Source organism: Larus michahellis, chromosome 4 (genome assembly GCF_964199755.1).
Source record: "Larus michahellis chromosome 4, bLarMic1.1, whole genome shotgun sequence".
NCBI lineage: Eukaryota > Metazoa > Chordata > Aves > Charadriiformes > Laridae > Larus > Larus michahellis.
The window spans coordinates 40,329,823-40,350,956 of record NC_133899.1 but is presented as its reverse complement, the minus strand read 5'-3'; the positions used below and the strand labels follow the sequence as shown (position 1 = coordinate 40,350,956).

General features: G+C 39.3%; 2 protein-coding genes across 4 annotated transcripts in view; both read left to right on the top strand.

Annotated features, from left to right (window-relative positions):
• The window catches only part of SLC24A4 (solute carrier family 24 member 4), a 94,732-nt gene extending 81,420 nt beyond the window's left edge, over nt 1–13,312 (top strand). Inside the window, exons 13-17 of one of the 2 annotated variants that reach the window (XM_074584177.1) lie at nt 2,571–2,737; nt 4,976–5,090; nt 7,353–7,465; nt 8,104–8,169; nt 9,952–13,312. In XM_074584177.1, the coding sequence (XP_074440278.1) occupies nt 2,571–2,737; nt 4,976–5,090; nt 7,353–7,465; nt 8,104–8,169; nt 9,952–10,104 (614 nt within the window). In that variant the 3' untranslated portion in view covers nt 10,105–13,312. The remainder of the gene's footprint in view (nt 1–2,570; nt 2,738–4,975; nt 5,091–7,352; nt 7,466–8,103; nt 8,170–9,951) is intronic. The other variant, XM_074584178.1, reaches the window with a different exon arrangement.
• A 6,730-nt stretch (nt 13,313–20,042) lies between these two features.
• Nucleotides 20,043–21,134, top strand: part of RIN3 (Ras and Rab interactor 3) — a 71,124-nt gene continuing 70,032 nt past the window's right edge. The window contains exon 1 of one of the 2 annotated variants that reach the window (XM_074584175.1): nt 20,043–20,366. In XM_074584175.1, the coding sequence (XP_074440276.1) occupies nt 20,320–20,366 (47 nt within the window). In that variant the 5' untranslated portion in view covers nt 20,043–20,319. The remainder of the gene's footprint in view (nt 20,367–21,134) is intronic. The other variant, XM_074584176.1, reaches the window with a different exon arrangement.

Genomic DNA, 21,134 nt, shown 5'->3' with positions numbered 1-21,134 from the left:
ATATAGAAGTTTATAAAAGCTGGCAAACCCTGACATAAAAGACAAGTGTGTGAAGTAGGCTGCTTTGGCCATGGTGGCTCAGAACTATTCCAGGCTAACTGCAAATGTCCGTTCTGCTTCTCTATTAACCCAACAAAACCCAGAATTTTTTCCCCAAAGTCTCAAGCCTGGTTGCCTTGTAACAAATGTAAATGTAACTTCCACAAACGATCTAGCTGTAAAAAGCAGTTCTGATTCATGACGTTGTGTGGATAAAGCAGCACCACTAATAGGGCCAGGAATTTTAATCTGACATACATCCATTCAAACTTGAGCGAAGATGAGGGAAAGGCTCGTCCTCCTCCACTAATATTTTGGTTTTCCTGGAACTGAGCAAGTGTAGCAATGCCAGTGGTAAGGCACTGTGAATTCTCAGAGTTAAGCATTTGTTTAAATAATTCAGGGCACTAGACAGGATCCCTGACAAGAAACATATTCTATTTATTCTCTATTTGTTCTCCAGGCATTTTTGTTTCTTTTATTCATGTTATTGAAAAAAGAAATGGGACTGAATCTCCTGTGTCACGGAGGAGATTCAGTAGCAGCACCGAAGTCAGTCAGATGACACCTACAGCAGATCAGAATCAGATCCATAATTTTTTCATTTCAAGCAGTCGCCCACTCACCCTGCACTTGGAATTCTGCACTGAGGAAATTACTGGCTTAGGCTGCGCTGACTTGTTTGACTGTGAACCAAGTTTAGCAACTTGGGTAGACAAAAGAGTACAGATTAACTCGCAGGAGTCTTTTAATGATCCACGCTGTAACAAATTGAACAGGAGGTATAAATTACCATAGGACATCTGCAGCCTTGTTAAGAGAATTAAAGTGAGATGTGACCTAAGAAGTGTCATTTTCTGGACAGAACAGATAGAAGATAACTGTTTAAAAAATCTGTACAGCAGTATGTGTAACCAGAGGGAAAAGGACTTTCCTGTAAAATCTGTAGTAGATCCCCAAATGATACATAAAATTTAAGAATTAGAATTGACCCTAGGAGACTTCAGTAGTTTTATGTGTTAGAAGTTCCAAGGGCACAAGCTAAACGGGAATAAAAAGCCAAGCTTAGGCTAAGATTTCCTGGTGGGTTGATGGCATCTCAGAATTCACAAGGAAATCTCAGGTGAAGGAGCTGATTCATAACTTCTGCAAGACAATGTAGCACTAGAATACATACCAAAGTAAATGAATAAAGACTTGCGTTTGGAGTCACCAAGTTAAATTACACTAGTAAGTAGCCTCATAAATTACAAAAATATTATTAATTTTTAAACATATTTAATTTCATTGCATCTGGTGCACATTGGTCCAGAGGACAGATTTCAATCTAATTAAATTCACTGATAAAAACTTCTGTTAAACAAATCCCAATGTCTTTGCTGAAAGAAAATTCCTGGTGAAATTGATAGGAGTTTTCACTGATGATTACTAGTCCTTTTTAATATATCTAAATAACTTCACTGGAAGATGTATCTGATAATTTTCTTCAATGCAATCAACCATTTTATTTAAAGTGGCATATTTTATTAGATCTCTTCCATATGATAATCAGTTAACGATGGAAATCCTTACTAGCATGATTCTGAAACAATGTAAAGAAAACCAGAACAAAACCCACCATGCTGTTGGCTATGACACTCTGATTTAGCCTGATAAAAAAATTTGTTATCCTACTTGCAGGATACCTCATGAAACATATAAATGTAAGTGACCCATTTATTTATGGCCCAATTATAAAAAATTCTCTTTTGTGTATTGAGATTCGTGTGCAGATTTTTAAAAAATTAGAAGGTGTGTACTTGTCTTTGGTAATGACAGTTCTCTGGTATTTCTCACCAGTTGATTTTGGAGAGCTGTACGAAGGAAGTCAATACCTTCAGTTTCCTTTTTTTAGTGGATAAGAGACCCTCTCAAGGTGGTGCTGTATGCAGTTGGAGAGAGTTAACAAGTCTAGATCTTGCAAGTACCAGTTTAAAGTTCTGCCCAAGTGACCACAGTGAGGCATGTGAAACAAGCTTTTCATGTTCATAGGTTGGGTCTGTGCTTTTGTTTTCTGTGAAAGTATTTTCTGTTGCTGCGTAGAAGGTAGAGGTTATTTTCACTGCAAGGATTTCCATCTTCCTTTTTAAAAGCTGAGGGGTGTGGGGGTTTTTTGGTTGTTTGGGTTTGTTTTTTTAAAATTTTGGATTAATAGTAATACAGGTATTTGAAAAGAGCAACAAACCTGACCGTTAGTTTTGGTTTTAAAAGCAGCCATGCTTTTAAATCATTGTAACTTTTTCATGCATTTACATAGACCTTGGCAGGCTTAACTGTAGGATTCTGGATGTGCATGCAGAACTTGACTGAGAGTGACAAGAGCAAGTAAAGATGAAAGGTACACTGGAAAATGAGCTGCACCAAACAGTAAATGAGCTGCAGACATCCTTCTGGGATCTTCTGGGATCATATGCTGTGTTCAGAGAGGTGTAACTGGGCCTGGGATAGCGATGGCAAAGCAAAACTGGTTCTTTCCTTTCTTTGTCCTGCAGATGGAAAAATGAACAAAGTTAAATGGCTTTTGACGTGGCCGTTGATATTTGTGCTCTTTTGCACCATTCCAAACTGCAGCAAACCACGCTGGGAGAGGTTTTTTATGCTGACATTCGTCTTATCCACTCTCTGGATTGCCTTGTTCTCCTACTTCATGGTGTGGATGGTAAGTGCATGCAGCAGGACTTTCCATACTGAGCGAAATGTGCTTCTCAAAATAGATAATACATCTTTTGTGTATTTGTTAAAGGCAGGCATGTAATTGTAGTGCAGTCCCTTCAGCTCATACTCCAATTATTATAATTGTAGCTTTCTGTTGCTCTTTCCTGCACAAATAATTGAGCCTTTACTGTATAGGGCCCAATACAGTACAGAAAGATTCCAGTTTGATTTTCAAGAGAAAGTGGACATCACATTCTACTAGTAAAAGGGAGTTTAAATGAAAATGTTTAACGTTCAGCAGCTGAGACACCTTTAGAAATTTGGCTACAGGGTCTGATACTAAAACATGCATAAAAAGCAGATGGATGGCCAAATTTGAAGACTCAGAAGTGGTAAAAAAACACCTCAAGAATAATGCAAGAGAATCCCTCTTAGTGAAGAGTATTATGATTGCTGGTATGTTTCCATTTGCCCTAGATTTGTGAGAAGTAGTGTATCAGGTGTAGATCTGTAAATTGTTGTCAGCTCAGGAGCACGCTTACTTGAAGATTTGAATAAGTTCCTATTTTTTCTTTCTTACTCTTTTTCGGTTTCTCAAGTTTACATTTTCAGTCAGAGAAGATGCATGGATAAGAAAGTTCCTGAAATAGTTTCTGTGATGGAAAAATAAGCCATACTTTTGAAGTATTGAAAGATTACTTTTTCTGCACTAAAAGATGGAAAACTAAAAAGTTATATATTCCTATAACTGTAAAATTGGTAGGATGTGCTGCTAAAGAATTTATATGCCCATTTTTCCTTTTAAAGGAAAATAAAGTTAAGAAATCTTCAGCTGATTTCATACCGGAATATATATATTGTCTCACATATATACACTCCTATAGTGTATATATGACACACTTCTAGTCATGCATATGGAAGAATTTTTGTTCATGAGTTTCTTACCTGCAAAATCTTTTTTGGGTGGAGAACATGTCTACCTTCCTCAAATCTGTCAGGCATTTGTAAACTGCTTTATATTTATGTTAACTCTCATGGAAGATTGTGTTTTCTATATGCTCTTTGCAACTTTCTATATAAGTTTTGCATTGTAAAGTAATCCTCTTTTCTCTTAACGTAGACTGTGTTGGAGAAATTCATATGCCAGCCACTCAGTCTGCCTGGCATAATAGTGCCAAATCCACACGTTCATTTCATGCCATATGTCCTTTGCAAGGCCACGCCTCTGTACCTTGGCTCCATTTGTAGGTATCCTCTTCAGGAATGAGAGATGTGCTCATGAAGGCTGCAGCACAGCTTATTTTAAGAGGCAGCCAGACCTTCATGCCCTGTTAGCATTTGCAGCAGGAGAATCATGCCCACTCCTATTTCTGAGTCACAGCTTGCCCCTGAGAATAAGGTTTGTGAGCGGGTTCCTAAAATACACCTTTTCTTTGGCGAAGGGTCCAATTTTCCTCATGTAAGAGACTGGCAAACTATTTAAAGAAAACAACACGGACCCTTAAAGACATGTACCCTTAGCGGTCTCGGCAAGGAGGCAGCTGTCTGTCCCTTATTCAATCTTCTCACTCTCACAAGGCTATTTTCTTTTCAGCTGCCTGTTCAGCCTTTTTTCTTGATGCTTTTTCAGCCTTTTTTGGACGTGGCAGCTAAATACAGTTCCCTCTCCTTTCCAAGAGCTCTGCTACAAGCTTCAGCCAGTCCCTAAGCTCTTTTAAAGCTGCATCTGGACTCTCAGGGGACAGTATAACCAGACTTGCTCACTTTGGGATTATATCAGGAGTCATGCAAGAAACTGATTCCTTCTTCATGTGTCAGGATAAAATAAGTTCTTTAGATCTCTGCCCCTATATCACAATATAAATTGGTTGCAGTCCTTTTGAGAATAGAACCAGTGAGAATCTTGCCATTGTTGGGAATAAAAAAACCCCAGACCACAGGTTGGATTCTGTCTGTGCTCCTTCTTAAAAGATCAGTATGTCCTGTTAGAAGTACAGAAAATGGAACTTTTTGTTTGCTCATAAATGTTGAATAATATGACGCAAAGTACTTTTCGTTTTCACAGGATTGGTTTTGGGCTGGTTATTCCACAATTATTTAATTTGCAGAAATGGATAAGTATCCTGAGTCTAATCCCGTCAGCATCCACACCAGAAATCAAAGTTAAGAGTATGCTACAACTGTATTGGAATGAGGAGACTTTCCGAATATGATAAGTTCATCTCTCTTCCTCACTGTTCAGGTGACTGTGATTGGATACACCCTTGGGATACCGGACGTGATCATGGGCATTACTTTCCTAGCTGCAGGAACCAGCGTCCCAGACTGCATGGCCAGCTTAATAGTGGCAAGACAAGGTACTGCATCTGCTGAATCATAAATGCAATCCTACATACGTGCTCTGTGATTTGCTTCCTTCATACACACAAATGCTCAGTGCAATTTTATTCTTTTTTTTTTATTTTATTTTTACTGTTTCAGAGCCTCATTAAAAGCCAAAACACTTTGCTAATTATTGTGAATCAAAAAAATTATCCCTGTCCTGTTATCTTTTGTTTATTGGTACTGGGCACACCCTAGCATCCTAGAAGGTCATTCGACACTCAGCTATCCCATGTATGGTATGTATCAGTCGGGGTAAAAAGATAATAGTAGACAAAAGTGGAATATCAGCTATTACAAACTACATCAGAGAATATATACTGACCAGCACTTGTCTGTGTAAAACTTGTGCTGATTTCTAGAAGACCTCTCCAACGCAGGGAAATAAAGTGGTTTGAGAGGACCTGGCAGAAGTAATGTTGCTCCAGGCATACTTCTCATCCAAATGCAGACCTCTTTCCTGTTGAGACATATGAATAGCCACACTGGAAAGGGTTTACGCAGGGAAATAAAGTGGTTTGAGAGGATCTGGCAGAAGTGATGTTGCTCCAGGCATACTTCTCATGCAAATGCAGACCTCTTTCCCGTTGAGACATATGAATAGCCACACTGGAAGGGGTTTTAGATAAATGTCAGCTATGTCCTCATCAGCTTTCCAATTGAAATTGTCAAAGGCTTTCCCACGTATCTTTAAGTTTTAATTAAGGCTCCTTACATTTCCTTTTTCACTTGAGAAATACCTGTAGCTGCATCCCTTCCTGTTGTTGAAAAACATTAAACCTGACAGTGTGATCTGCTGTATTGCAGTAGAATAAGAAAAAGTCCTAATTGTATTCTTTTTCACTATTCCAATTCCCACAGTCTCTTTTTTCCAGATAACGAGATCTCCAGCACACATCACTGGGCAAACAACAAGGGTTTTGAAGTGATAAATTAAGTACTCAAAAGCCCCACCTTTGTAGTTTGAGATCGTAGTGATGTTAAATGTTGCTTGATTGAAAAGGACTATATATTTTAAATAAAATATTTCATTTTCCAGGTTGTAGTATTTGTTGTGTGCAGGAAAATGTCACAAGAAAGTATTTAGGATTCTTATGGAACCATCTTCCTACTAAATTACTTGTCCATAAGTAGTATTAAAGTGAATAGATTTTTGCAAGAACAGAAGGAAAACATGTTATATTTTTAAATGAACAGACTGCTGCTTTAGTTTAATTCTTCTTTAGCACTAGGCAAAACCACTGTAGGGATTTTTTCCTCTGAAAGTGAAGGTAAGCACTAGCTTAGCAAAAAGCAGCCCCATTCTCTGAAAGCCAATACAGGGACTTTGCACTACTTGGATTCAAGAGAGATGTTTACTGACAGATTGCAGACAAATAGCTAAAAAGTAGAGATGGACGCTACCATAATAGGAATCCAAAGCATAACCTTTCTCTCAACAGCTTCCTGCAAGAAGATACTGTACTTATGGTGTGGTAGTGTCTGTCTCTACTCTGTGTGATCTCAAAGTATTTGTGGGATGTGTCCCATTTACGTCAGAGTTCCTCTTCATTCCATATTCACTTTGTGGAAGTGATTCGATAGTTAGGCCACTGCGTAAGGGAAATCAGCAGGGACAGAGAAGAATTCTGCCTTCCTCGCATCCATTGACGTGGCTGCAGAATGAGATGCCAGACAGTGACGAGCATTAGGAGCAGATTTTGAGCAATGCTTAGCGACTTCACCACTATTCACTCTTTTTTTCTTTTCCTGTACCATTTTATTGTTCCTGAAGTGAAATCATTGCTGATTAAGCCCCACAGAAGTGCTTAATAGCTTTGACTACCATCTGGTTGGGTTCTTTTCAGGATCACTTTTCACCATTCACATGAGATAAAGGCCACGTGTCCACAGGCTAAATCCAGTACATAATCTCCAGGTTCCCTGTGGCTGCAGACTGCTTAGAACAAGACTTGGTTTTTTTAATCGGCATTGAACTTGGGTGCTAAACGGATACCATGCACCCAGTAAAGGCTCTCCAAGGCACAAGGAAGATGTAGATGGAGCGAGCAGTTTTTGCACACTTTTTTCAGAAGTCATGCAAAGATTATGGAAATTGTCTCCCTACCTCAGATACTATGGCCAGTCCAAGGGGACTTGGATGAATGTGGATCATTTCCCTTTAGTTTCATCTACTACACAGAGTAATGGTCCTATACTTTGTATTTACCCAAGAGGTTGTTTTTTTTCCTCTGCAGGCCTCGGTGACATGGCAGTATCCAACACGATAGGGAGCAATGTCTTTGACATTCTCGTGGGCCTTGGCGTTCCATGGGGTTTACAGACCATGGCGATTGATTCTGGATCAACTGTACGTATACTTGGCAAATCTTTAATTTGTTCTTTTAGTCTAGTTAAAAAAAATATCTTTAAAAGAAAGCATGCAAATAAAAATTAAAAAAACAAACCAACAACCTGCTGAGCATGTTACTGATTGCTAAATAAGGTGTTATTTCTTTGCCAAGGAACCAGGAGTTGAGGAAGCAATTCTCCTTCCACAAGCTGAATTAATTCCCAGTTTGTCAACTGGAGTATATTATACTGTATGGCAGAAAAATAGCGCCATGGATATCTCTTCATGGTTCTGTCATTTTCTCACTGCACAGCTTCAGGCACACCTGCTTGTCTCCCTGTACGTTAGTATTTTTGTCTGTAAGATGAGAATAACAGCATATCTCTTTCTCTACTGAGGATCTTTTAACATAAAATGCTGATTTAGGTTTTTTTAATGGAGGTGGAATTACGTATACATTTGTTTTGATTCCTTAATCTTCCCGTTCTTCATTATGATAAATCTGACATGGATTTGCATAGTTTAAAATGTGTAAGTCAGTCACTATTCAAAACAGAAGGTGGACCATAAATGAGTAAATTGATCTCTGATCTCCAAAGCACAGTTATTATATGCTGAGCATTTTAAAGGTCTCTTCTCTGTCTTAATTCCCGCAGGTTAAGATAAACAGCAAAGGACTGGTCTATTCAGTTGCACTTTTGCTAGGATCAGTGGCGCTTACTGTAAGTATTTGAGTGTCTCCAAGTATTCCAATTGCAAAATACTTACTAGCTATTTACATGTTATAGAAGGACAAAATGGAAATACTTATTATCCCCAAAGCATTGATTCTTGTAAAGTATCAATCTTCTAGCAGTACCATGAGTTGAAGAGCTGCCATTGTCCTCAGTGAGGACTGAAATCTGACATTTGGTACAAGAGATGCTGGATACGTGTAGGTCCCATTGATTTCAGTGTCAGTGTTGAAACTGTGGGATCCAATAATACTTTGCGCCTGTGTCCAGCTGCATACCCCAGGCCTGTCTCTACTTTATGCTGGGACAAGTCCCAGGTATGCTTCATCACTCTTTGCCCTTGTCTCTGATTTCCAAAACCAGCCTGGACTAATCAAGTGCTGCAGCCAAACCCCTTGATGACTGCTCTGTGAGGACTGTGAACCTCAGGACTTTGGGTAGCTAAATGTCACTCAGCGTCAGACACTTACCCTTGTGACACATGACTTGTTAAGGTGAAACAATAATTCTGTTTCAAAAATCAATTTTGCTGGTACTTAAGGTCTGATCCTGCTGACTCCCAGGGAACCCTCTGTGGGAAGAATCAAATCCCAAAGGTATAAAATATCCACTTATACTAACGTCTTTCACTGATTGCCTGTGGAGGCTCTGTAGGGGCTCTGTAGAGGAGGGGATCATCACTGAAGGGTTCACTGTTGCATGACTAGATCTTACAAAGCTCCACATCACCTGTGCATGACTTAAGTGATAGAACAACCAGGGCTGTTCACTCTGCCACTAACTTCCTCGTGCATTTGGTATACAAGCTGTGGGGGCCTGTTCTTTTCTTTTCTTATCCCTGGATCTGCCACGCTGCACAGTGCCTGTGAAACAACAGAGATGTTTTGTAGATGTTTGTATTTGCTGTTGCTGCATGCATATTTGTAATCGGCACTTTGGAAAAAAGTGGGAGGATTATGCAGATGTGTTGTTATGCTAGCTCTTCATGCTTTTCTGAAGAGTCTTTTCATAGCAGAAACCATATCACCTGAGTTCGAAGCATCTATTATTGTTTCATTTGTTCTGCTGGATACCCTGATTCACGCAGACCCTCCCAGCAAAACTCAGTGGAGAGTTTTGAGCAAAACAAATAATAATTCAGAGGCATGCAACACCACTGAAAATAGATGTCTTCATGAGGACTTCGTTGCTTTGCTACCTGTAACTTCTAACTCCCCTTAGTTCTGAAGCTGAGCAAAACATGAAAGCAAAGCACCTCTTCTGAAGCTGTTGAAAGAATCAACGTTAGATGTTGGTGTAGTACTGGGATGTAAAAGATCTGTAGGGGAACACTGGAGGGAGAGACATTCATGTAGTTCAGCACATTCCTTTAGCTCATACTCAATCAATGAATGAGTGCTGCCTGACTAGAATGTGACCCATGCACTGAAAATACACCACAGACTAAAACTGGGCACCTCAGGGCCTGTTTCTCAGTTCCATGAAGAAGGTGTGAAGGGGCCTTAAGGTGGGTTCATTTAATATTTTGTGAAAGGATCTTAGGACAACTGAGAGTCAGGCCAGAGTTGGGGTTCTTCGTTTGGGCTTTTACATTCTTTTTCTTGATCAGAAAAACATATGTTACCTTCTTGATCTATAAAACACTGGGAATGTATTTTTATCTTCATTCAGGATCTCTTAATTCAAAAGACACTAATTTTTAGCTTATAAACGGTTGTTTCCAAAAGTCTCCTTTGGGGCTCAATTAACTAATACTTTGTTTGCTTGCAGGTGTTTGGAATCCATGTAAATAAGTGGAAACTTGACAGGAAATTAGGCATCTACGTGTTGTTTCTTTATGCTGTTTTCCTGTGTTTCTCTATATTGATAGAGTTTAATGTCTTCACCTTTGTCAACTTCCCTATGTGCCGAGAAGAACTTTAATCCACAACAAGTAGAGAGACTGAAATTCTTCTGATTACACGTGCTGTAAATGACAGGAGGCATTTCACATTTCTACCTTCTTTCCATCAGTAATTTGAGTGTCGTTCCTGCTTCATCAGCTAACAAGCACTTTTACCTGTGTGGAAGGAAAGCATACCTTTCTTTTAACGTGCTAGCTCGAGGCAACCAAAGCATTTTCCTCCTCTTTGGATATTGCTGCTCAGTGATAAAGCTGTGTGGATCTTATGCAGAACTCTAAAATGACCCATTTGTGGGACATTCTGTTGTGGTTTTCATTCTCCTTTTGCAGACAATCAACCAGCACCACCGAGGTTAGCAAGAGGATGGGAGAAAAATCTTTATAGTTCTTTTGGTTTGGACATTTACTTTCCATGGAAGAATAAGAGGCAAGTTCAGAACTTTTCTTGGCTCAGTCAAAATATCTCAACTACAGGACCAGAAAGTCCGAGGCACATATCACGGCATGCACTGTTGAGGACATCATTTCCCCCTTCAAGTGCTCTGCTTATAGAGGAACTACACTGACAGTTTTTGATGGCAGTGTTGAATATTTATCACTCTTTTCAATCAACATGAACAATGTGGCAGAGGAAGAAGAGGAAATGGTTGTATGTTGTATCACTTGTGATGATGCACACTAAAAGCCAGAGTATCTGCATATTGAAGACGAGAATTACATGCAGAAATTCATACTTGAAAAATACGTTTTACCACTAATGAGGAATGCTGTATACATAAATATAAACTAACATTTGTGGAATATTACACCACAAGAAAAACTTTGCATTGGCCCTTGTAAACCCATTGTGTAAATTTAGATGAAACTAAACAAATAAATATAACTGGGTGCTTGGTAACGATCCGTTATTGTTATCAGCTGAGAGTAGTATCTGAACATAATCCAGACTTTCTGACAACAAAACCCACCCTGATTATGATTTGGTTTGATTGGTGGGGGAAAGAAGCTTATTTCATCAGTCAAGAAGCTGGTGTATTCTTCTCCATTTTTTATTTATTCCCAGAAGTTTAAGGAAGATGAGTGTCTGCCACTGAGCAGTGCAGATAAGAAACACCTAGACAAAAGCAAGTCCGCCAAAAAGAATGTGGTCCTTGATTTGATTGCATGCAAGTGTTGAAGCATGATATACTTCTTTTAAACTCCCAGTAGAAGCCAAGTTTTGATATCCTTTCCACCAGCATAAATCTGGTATCAGGAATTACTCTGGATGTAATTGACAGCAAGATCTGGCCCGGAGTATTAACAATAATGGGTAACATTCCACATTGTAGCAGTCTCGTGATTGCAAATCACTGAGACAGCGTATTTTGAATTGCTACTAAACTTTAAAAATATTTTAAAGTTGTATGTGAATGATCACATGAAGTTTCTAAAGAAAGCACAGTTAACTTTATACATAGATTTTTTTAATTTTTTAATGTTTATAAACCAAAACAAATTATCAACTAACAGTTGATGCATTTTTAAATATATTAATATTTTGCACTTAAGACTATATATAAAAAATCCCGTTATTGTGTCAATGAGAACATACTATCAAACCTTAGCAAATAAGCACTAAATCAGAAAGTTCCTTATTTTGACATATATGACAAATAATTCTCTTTAGCCAGCTCACATGCAGAATACTGTTTACACTAGGCAATGTGTTTACAGTTAAGGCTGTTTTAAAAATTATTTGATACAAATTAAGGAGTGTATTCTGCTGTTGAATTTTTTTAGCAATTGGATCCTTTCAATGTAACCCTAAGGAAAAAAGAGCAATGTATTTGTTATTTGGTTAACACTTTGTTACAAATGTCAGTATTAGCATCCATGTAGGGTTTTTCACCGTAATTAAGTAGTTATGTAGTTAAACTAGCCAGTCCTAAAGATGGCAACAAATACAGCATTATTAAAATGCTTTACTGAATAGGCAAGCATGACAGTAAACACATCTGATCTCAACTATGCCGGTGACCCCATTTACAGGCATTCAGGACATTTTTGCTGCAGTGTAGAGCTGGGGAGATGGAATTCACGTTCGTCTTTGAGTCTTCTGTTGCAGAAAGGCTGTGAAGATGCAGCATACTGCTGCGCTGCTGTAGAAGCATCCCTCTCTAGTCTTACTCTCTTCCCTGCTATCTTTCAGGAGGACAGTTTGCTGCAGAAAACCTCGTGATGGTTAGATATGAGGCTGAAAGGAGCAGAGAGAGAGGCTGAGTAAATGTTTTTTTTTTTCCTATGTTCTGCTGTTGGGTGGGCTTGGAGAACCAGCTGTCTCCAAGCAAACATCTGCTCTTCTGTGTGCAGTTCACGCGGCTCAGATGTCTTTACACTACAGAAGAGTAGTTCCAAAATCTAGTTTGGTATGCCTAGTGATCAGCTGAGTTGACAGTGATGAGGGCATCAATGTTCACAGTGCCAGACCTAGCAAAGTGTACTGTACCTTCATATTTCTGAGCCAGGCAACTTTAGAAGACTAGGGGCACCAATTTGTTCTGTAGCAATTATGTCCAAATATGCATGAAATTGTTTGCTAATGCCATGAATCCTCCAGACATCATTTAGAATTATTCTGCCTAAATTGAGTATCACCTGTTCCAGAAAAGCAGAGTGTTCTGTTGTAGCAAGAGACAGTCTCAGAAGGTAATACTGACCTTAAATCGCATGGCTGGTCCTGTCATCTATAGCCCTCCCTAAAACATAGACCCACTTCAGGACAATGTATACTGAATTCTAATGCTGCATTTCATGAGGTGGTCTCATGCGTCTTCTGCTATGAGACGGGTATCATGCCACGCTTACCATTATAAATAACATTAGTAGGATTCTCTGACACCACCACATGACCAGGGATGTATTGTTTGCCAAAGAATTATTAGATGCTGTATCAGGGCCTTGATGACACATAATCATATGAAGTAGTTTAAAGAGGCCCTATGTAGTCGTTATCCATAAGCTAAAATAAAGATAGGTGGCAGTTATAGATCAAGCCATGCAGATAAACTGAAGATTTGATCTGATTGACAAATTGTTGTGTGTCAGATAAACCCACATCAGAATGTATCAGTAATTCAGGAGGCTATTGCCAGGTAATAGCGGACTAGTGCCTTTCACGTGTATAAAACATCAAATAATTTGCTCATGTGGTCAGGAGACCACTACAAATTTTGCCATTTTCCAGTCAAAAAAAAAAAAAAAAAAAGTGATTTGTGCTTGGCTCCCTGCAATTAGTACAGTTCCGTATTGCAGCTGTTGGGATTGTGTCTGTAAAATTTTATAGCCGTTTTGTTGTACTAACTATCGCAAAAGTTAGCTGGCTGAGTCTGGAATGTATGTCACAATGTTGTGGAAGTTAACGTTCAGCTCAAGAGTGAAAAGAAAGCTGGTGGATATGAGAGAGAAAACTGTTACTGTGATCTGAAAATTGCCAGCATACCAACACCAAAAAGTAATACAACTCAGAAAAAGATATCCCATATCCAGCAAAGCTTAACTTCAGTAGGATTGATTCCATGCTTAAAGCTAAGCATATATCCAAGTGCCTTGCTGGATTCTGTCCTAAGATGACAGCGGAGCATGGTTTCTGGGTTTTCTATTGTATTCAGATCTTTTAGTATTTTTTTGGTTTTGCAGTCTAAAGATTTTATTTCTTTCTCAAATTAAAAGGTTTGGCCAGAATCTGTGGGCTTCTGCTCTGCTGATACCACTTTGGATTTGCACTCTTGTAAATAAGAGAACTGGTTCCTTGTCTCAGACATCAAAATTGTGCATCTGCTCTGGTGTACAAGCAGGATCAAAACTGAATTACAGCTGGCCAAGGAGAGCTTTTAGCAGCTCTTTTCCACTGCGGTTCCACTGCAGTAGCACAGTCCCACATAGACCCACGGGGTGCAATCCTGTCTGTGCGAGCGGGAGTGTTTTCATTGAGTTCAGCAGTGTTTGATTCTCTTTATTTGGCATAAAAATTGTACTGCATTATAAAGTGTTGCCTGAGTAAAGATTTCAGGCTCAGAATCTACATGTCTAAATCTAAAAAGCTACAGTGGTGGTTATCTTAATGACTATTTGGTGATCTAAGGGCTGCTCTCTGGGCTGAAGTCTAGCCTAGAAGAACACCTTAAGTCTTCCCAACAGGTACAGCATAGTCAACCATCTTTCTCCTGGCTCAGTCATTGGCGTGCCAATTTTATTTTATTTTTATATGCTTGCTGCAGCTGTAAGAAACATATAATTAGTTTCTGTCAACATGTAAACAAATGGAAAAGGTCTTTACCACTCTAATACTTAGCAATTATTGAGAAGATTCTATTGCGTCTTTGATTTCCTTTGTGACTGTGCTTTAATTACACACGCTTGTTTCTATTATGTGTTTGGTCTAGTTGCACAAATCCCTCATGTATTTTGTTGTCTTCCTTTCTTGGATTTCTTGCAGTTGTAATGCCATTTATTTGTGTCCTACAGTTAGATGTTTTTGGTAGAGTGCTTTAAGATGTGTAAATGCTGCCTGATTATTCATGCCAAGGAAAGATCAGACCTAATGTAATAGGAAACAGACACTAAAATAACACTGAAAGCCAGGTGAAACCAAAGAATCTTCCTAATTGAAATGCGTCACCTTCGAGCATAATGTTCTGTCATTGTAAGCCGCAGATCTCTGTTATTTGTGTTTAAGCACTCAGAAGAAAATCTCTGCAACTCATGTATTTACTACACAATTTCCTTTCTATATCTTTGAGTTTGAACTCCAGATTTTTCATTTTGTTGGGTGGTGAGATTTATATGATGGTTACGCAGGTAAATGACAGCATTTTGTTCCATCACACCCTTTATTATTCCCTTGAACTATTCTGAAAACTCTGTATGCAAGTGATCAATGTCCTGCTGAAGAGAAGAATGTCGTTCAACTGACATACGCATTCCAGTTTCTGACCTGCTGTGTACATGTTTAAAAACCTCCTTTTGAATAACTTGAGCGTACACTTTTTCTCCTGTTTCCCTCTGTGTGGTGTCCCGCTGTTTTGTCCCCAGAGAAAGCAGTGAAATCCTATACATCCCTGTCCTGAAAAGTGAGATACGTGTGGCTCCTTCTCCACAGGCTGAGATGTGTGGTGATTCTGGCAATTTGTACATCAGGTTGTTTCTGCTTGCTGCCGTACTTTTGACATACAGTGCACTCTCTGAAAAAATGAATAATTATGGGAAACTAATGCCATTTGGATATTTTCTTACAAGAATTGCCAGTTTGAATTTAATTCCATTTATTTTTATTTTTTTTACTTGCACAAAGAATGTAAGCGATCATTGCCATTTTATCACTGAGATGATCTTGGTAAACTTGAAAGACAAATATAAAGGTTGATTTATAGCAATAGGGAATTGTGACAAAATCTAAAGGTATCAGAGTATATCAAAACCAGACAGGTATAATCTCTAGAAGGAATAATACTAACTGAGATGCTTCCTTTCAGAGGGTTTTTACAGCAAGATTATGGCCTTCATTCATATACCAGTTGTGTATGCAAAGAACGCACTAGTAAATCTACTTCCCCAGCAGCATCTACGTTTCAAATGGCTGAAACTCTGCAGCAAATTCATGACCAAATTCTTACCTTCACGTTCTTGGGAGTGGTGCCAGTGCTCATTAACGTCCTGGTAGTTGGCACAAATTTCTATCAGTGGAACAGAGTAGAATTTGGCTCTCACTATCTCCTCCGTTGCAAGAAAGTGTTTGAAACTGTTTATGATCACTGAAATAACTTCTGAACCTTTTAAAATTCCCTATGTTTCCTACTTGCAGGCATTTGAAGTGCACCCTTCGGAGGTGCAATACCTCTTTAAATATAATTAAAACTTTCTAGAACTGCTTACTTTGAAAACGGAAAGGGATGGGTTTGTAAACTGTAAATAACAGAAATCTATTTATCTTGTTATTTATTTTTTCAATGACCGTGACCTTATGCACTGTGAATGCTCTGTGATATGGGGTCCTTTGTACAGATAAATATGTCATGAAATCCACATGGATTTAATGTGATAATTTGTTACAAAATGTTGGCATGATACTTGATTATTTTTGTTGTGAAAATTTTAAAAAATAGTTAACTCAGCATTTATAAAAGATTATAGCAGTCAGTATTGTAATGCACTATATAAAAATATGTACACTATCAATAAATTATATAAACAATTAGAGCGGTTGCTGGTTTTATTCTCAGATAATGAGAACATGTGAAACATTCTCATATTAATTGTTGAAAATCTAAAATTTCAGGACTCAACTTAGGATATGTGCCTGCCCTTTCTTGGTGAAATCTGGACCCTGATGAACTGAATGACGGAAGGCCCACATTTGCCTCTCTTCCAGGGAGTATCACCTGGATCAAGCCATTATTTGGGGTGAGTTAAGCGTATCACTTTGATACGCAGCAATTCTAAAACACACAATTTGCTCTTTTGGGACTAGAAATGTGTGGTTTGCTGGGAACAGTTCGCTGTACTGAGGCCCCAATCCAGAAGCAATTATGTCAGTCTCAGAAATACCCTGATTAACAGTATTTTGGCTGCTTTGTCCCATGGTGTGGTGGTATCCAGCAGGTTCACACTGGAATGCTGGATGGTGACTAGAGGGGATGGAAGCAAGGTCCAAAAGCCACACAGTACTACTTTCCTTTGCCAATTACCTGGGCTCTGGAGATACTGTGGAGAGAAGGAATAATCCCTCTTATTCTTGATTGCCCCTTTCCAACGTCCCTGTGGTCCACCTCAGGGTCTGTGATGACTTCTGGTATGATGTCTGTTCTGGGCTGGCAAAAAGCTTTTAAATTCTTGGAAATTAAATTTAATTTCTTGGAAAAAGAGGAGCTAAGAGTTAATTTTGTCTCATGTGCTGGCATATTAACAATTTCATTAGATGAGAGTCTTCTCGTGAATACTCCTAGCCAGTTTACTACCAGGAGATGCAATTTAAAACAAAGCTTGATCTTATTTTTCTTAACCACAGTGCATGCTTTTGCGATCCCTGTTGCCGTATAAACCTGTCATTATCCACTGTGGGTTTTGTGCATCTGCAGAAGAGCCCGAGTGAAGTGGAGAAAAGGGATATCCTGCATTCTTTGACTTTTGTGTAAGGGTTCATTCTTTGGTGTATGCTAGGCTAACTTTTTCTAAGCTGGGGAAAGGAAAATATTCCTTCTTACGCACAGAATTAACTGCTAAAAATCAATATCTGAATCTGGAAAGTACCTCTTCTTTTAATCCCCCATAGGTTTGACATGATGACCCCCCATGACCTGTTACGTAATAGGCTCTCTAAAAGGCACGTAATCTATGGATTAGTGACACAATAGGCATGACGATTCCTATGGGCTCTTATCATATGCCATATTATTGATGCAGCCGCTTCTGACTGCATGGAAGGCAGAACTGTCGTATAATCTGTGCATATGCTAAAGCACTTTATTATAGCCAAAGTGCTCATTGTACTTAAGGGCTTCCCCCATAAGCCATTTTTAAACCTTTCCAACTCAGCTGCATAAAAATACAAAAAAGGGCTGCAACATGCTGTGGCTTAAGATGGAAAGGGTGAATCAGTCCTAGAACAGACAAGAATTCCCCCGTTCGGCTTGGATCTATCAGAAAGAAGCAACATTTTGTAGTGATTGGATATTATTTTGTTATTTAGCTTTTGTATAATTGTTTACTTCCAAAGCCTGATACTAGAACACATTGTCACTTTTGAAACCTGTCAAATCTCTGGCTTAAAAAAACAACTAGCAAAGCTTGGACAAAGTTTTTCGTGTTTAAATTTGCCTTCGTTTTCATATTTTAAATATTTTGCAGAAATACTTAACTGTGTTGCAGACATACTAAATATTTTGCAGAAAAATGTGAGATTTTTTTCATGAAGTTTGGTCAATATGTTTAACAAAACTAATTTCAAAACTTCAGATTTCTGAAACTGCATTCTTTAAATTGCTAATAGTGTGAAAGATTTCACAAAAAAAAAAAACCAAAAAAAAGCTTCTCTCAAATCACGTGAAACTGAAATAGCACCACAGTACTGGAGTTTTCTCGTCTCTATTTTTTCCATTTTTGTCTTGAGTCTTTTTAATAGTTCTAGTCCTTTTGTTTCTTCTTCCCTAACAACATCTTCAGAAATGCCCAACACTCTGAAAACTGATGCTCTGCATTTGCAAAATCTTAGGTCTTTGCCTAGGATGCTGCATATTTGTGTGGACACAGGTTTCCCCCATCTGGGGCAAGTCCATGCAGAACAGCACACCTCGACAGCTTTTTATCTTAGCAAACTTATTTTCCAGCACAAGAAGGGTAAACTCTGAGTCAGCCTGATCCTCCTTGAATTGCAGTGGAGGGAAATGAAAACGTGGGACAGAGCTGAGTTTGTGTGATGCATCCAGGAGACTGTTGTTCTGCCAGTACCCCAGGTGCGTTTCAAAGGTGCCCAGCTACTGTGCAAATCTAGAGCTTTCTTTTTTTTCTTGGACCTCTGTGCCTAGAACCAACAGAAGGATTTGGAGCTGACAACCTTGCAGCAAGGGATGAGTAAATCTCAGCCAACCAGTTTGTCTAAGAGGGCTAAATTCTTCATTGAGTGAGTTCATCACGGTCTGAAAATGACTACGTGAGTTGGAGCAAATTGCTCCTTAATTTAGTAGGAAAGAGCATTATGAGATACAGTAGCTGAAAATTTAAAACTAGAAAAGTCAAGGCAAAAAATCAAGTGCGAATTTAAATAATATCAAGAATTAAGCACTGAGATACCTTACATAGAAGGGTAGTGAATTTTCCATCACACAGCCTCTCAGTCAGACTTTGACTTTCTAAGAGAAATCCTTTTAAAAGCAAAAAGATAAATTTTCTAATGTTAACAGAAGTTACAGGCTTGATCCAAAAACCTCTGGGAAAAGTTTGTCTTGTGTTACACAGGTGTGAGCTGATGGCCACAAAGGTCCCTCTGATTCTCCCTAGCTTAGTGCCAGCAGAATTGGCTCTGTCTCCTGCACTGAGGTCTGGTTTCCCTTGTGCCCAGTGCACTGGCGGCTGCCTGGGATTTGTATTTCTGTTGTCGGCTGTACGGCACAGTCTGTTTACTCTTAGAAAGCTGGGAAATTCCTTCTAAAGATAAAAGGACCAAAAAGTTACCTTTGTCTCCCTTTCCCTTTCACAATTTTCTCTGCCTCTGCTTCATACTTCTGCCTTACTTTTCCCATTATGTATTCTCCTAACATCAAATATTTCCGGAACGATAGGGCTGCCAAATAGGGCTGCCACCAGCCCAGTCTAACAGCACATCTGTCAGTCCCCAGCCTCCACAGCTGGTCTGTATTCAGTCGGGTTTCCAGTACAGCAAACACTACTCGACTGCTTCAGTAACTCCTGGTCAAATGTGCTCTGGGACAAACTGGAGCTTCACAGCACGAATAGCTGTCCATTTACCAGCAGTCTTACAACTTTATCCTTAGCTTTTCCTTTAACTGGGAATTATTATTTTTTTTCGCAAAGCTGTCCTCTGACAGTGTTAGACATTTCATTTGCTCAGGTCCTGTGTAAATATAAAGGTTTCCAAGCTCCATCTGGTTCCAGTTACTCAAGCAATAGAAATACACATGCTTCAGGAATTTGCAGTCAGAGACTTACTGCCTTGCTGCCTTATAAAATCCTTTACAAAGTTCACCATGCTCTGTTGCCTCCTGATATACCTGTAGTCTGTAAACAATTTCCCCCCAAACTTACTTAAGTTAGAAAAACAAATAAGCTGACAGTCTCAGGCCCTTCTTTCTAATAAGGTTAACCTGCCTTCGCTACTAAATATGGCTTTATAACACACACACACACCCACACACACACACACACACCCTTGACCACCAAAGACTGCCTCTTCCTGAAATCCCCTGTTCATATAAATACAGGAAGTAGAAATAAGAGAGGCTAAAATCAGACCTTCTTGGTAGTTTGCTTTCATTTCAGCGCTTGTTTAGTCCTCTGCCCTCCGATACTACTGAGCCTGAAGCTGGTTTTAAACATCCTCCCCCTGCCGCCCCTTGAAATATCATCTTCAGTACAAAACCTAAGGATGTGGAGGTTCTGCTCAGCGATGGAAAGGAATTGTTTTCTTTACCAAGGAACTCTAAAGCCACTGTGAAACAGAAAGTGTCTTGAAGTTTGCTGTAATGATGAAAACATCAGCGGGAGACAAGGGAGCCAGGGATGACTCAGGGTAAGTCTTGAATCTTTAGTGACTGCTCATTTTTAATAACTGTCGCTTTCCTTTTCCTACTTAACAAAAGAGCTCTTGGCTGCATTTGTGAGCCGGCTGCCTAGTTATCAGCTACACAATCACAATCGTGTGGCATGATTGTACCGTAAAGTACAGTATTTCCTTTAACTAACAAGTTCTAGCTGAAAATAAACCGCAGTACCTTTGTTTAGCTTGAATCTTAGCTATTTAGGGAAGGAGGAGGACGAATTCCAAGCTGCAGTTTAGGGCAAAGGACAGACTAAGGGAGTTCTGTGTTTTTGGAAACGGGACAAATCTTTTCTGGGAGGCTTGCTTTGTTTCTGCTGAAATGCTGAGAAGCGGCTAAGGGCTCGTCCCGATGAGCTGATGGTCTCCCCAGCTCCAGCACACTAAGGTACACACGGACTGTCCACAGGCTCCCAGGAGACTTCAGATGTGCTTTCTGTTAGGAAAAGACTCCAGGCTTTCCTTGCACCTGGCCAAACAGACACCACACCTTGCAGAATCCAGCTCCAAGAAAACACAGTGGGAGAGAAAATGGGTTTCGATTGGGAGGACAGTGAGCTGCTGTGATTCCAAGATCAGGCTGGAGTCTGCCCAAGGCTCGGTGTTGTATCATAAAGCCCATGCTGAAGCTGAGCATTTCTGTTTCCTGTTGAAAACAATCAGGGGAAAATGACATAGCTACTGAAACCTTCGGTCACCCTCCCTTCTTGGAAAAACACATAATACCAGATGTTAAGAGTG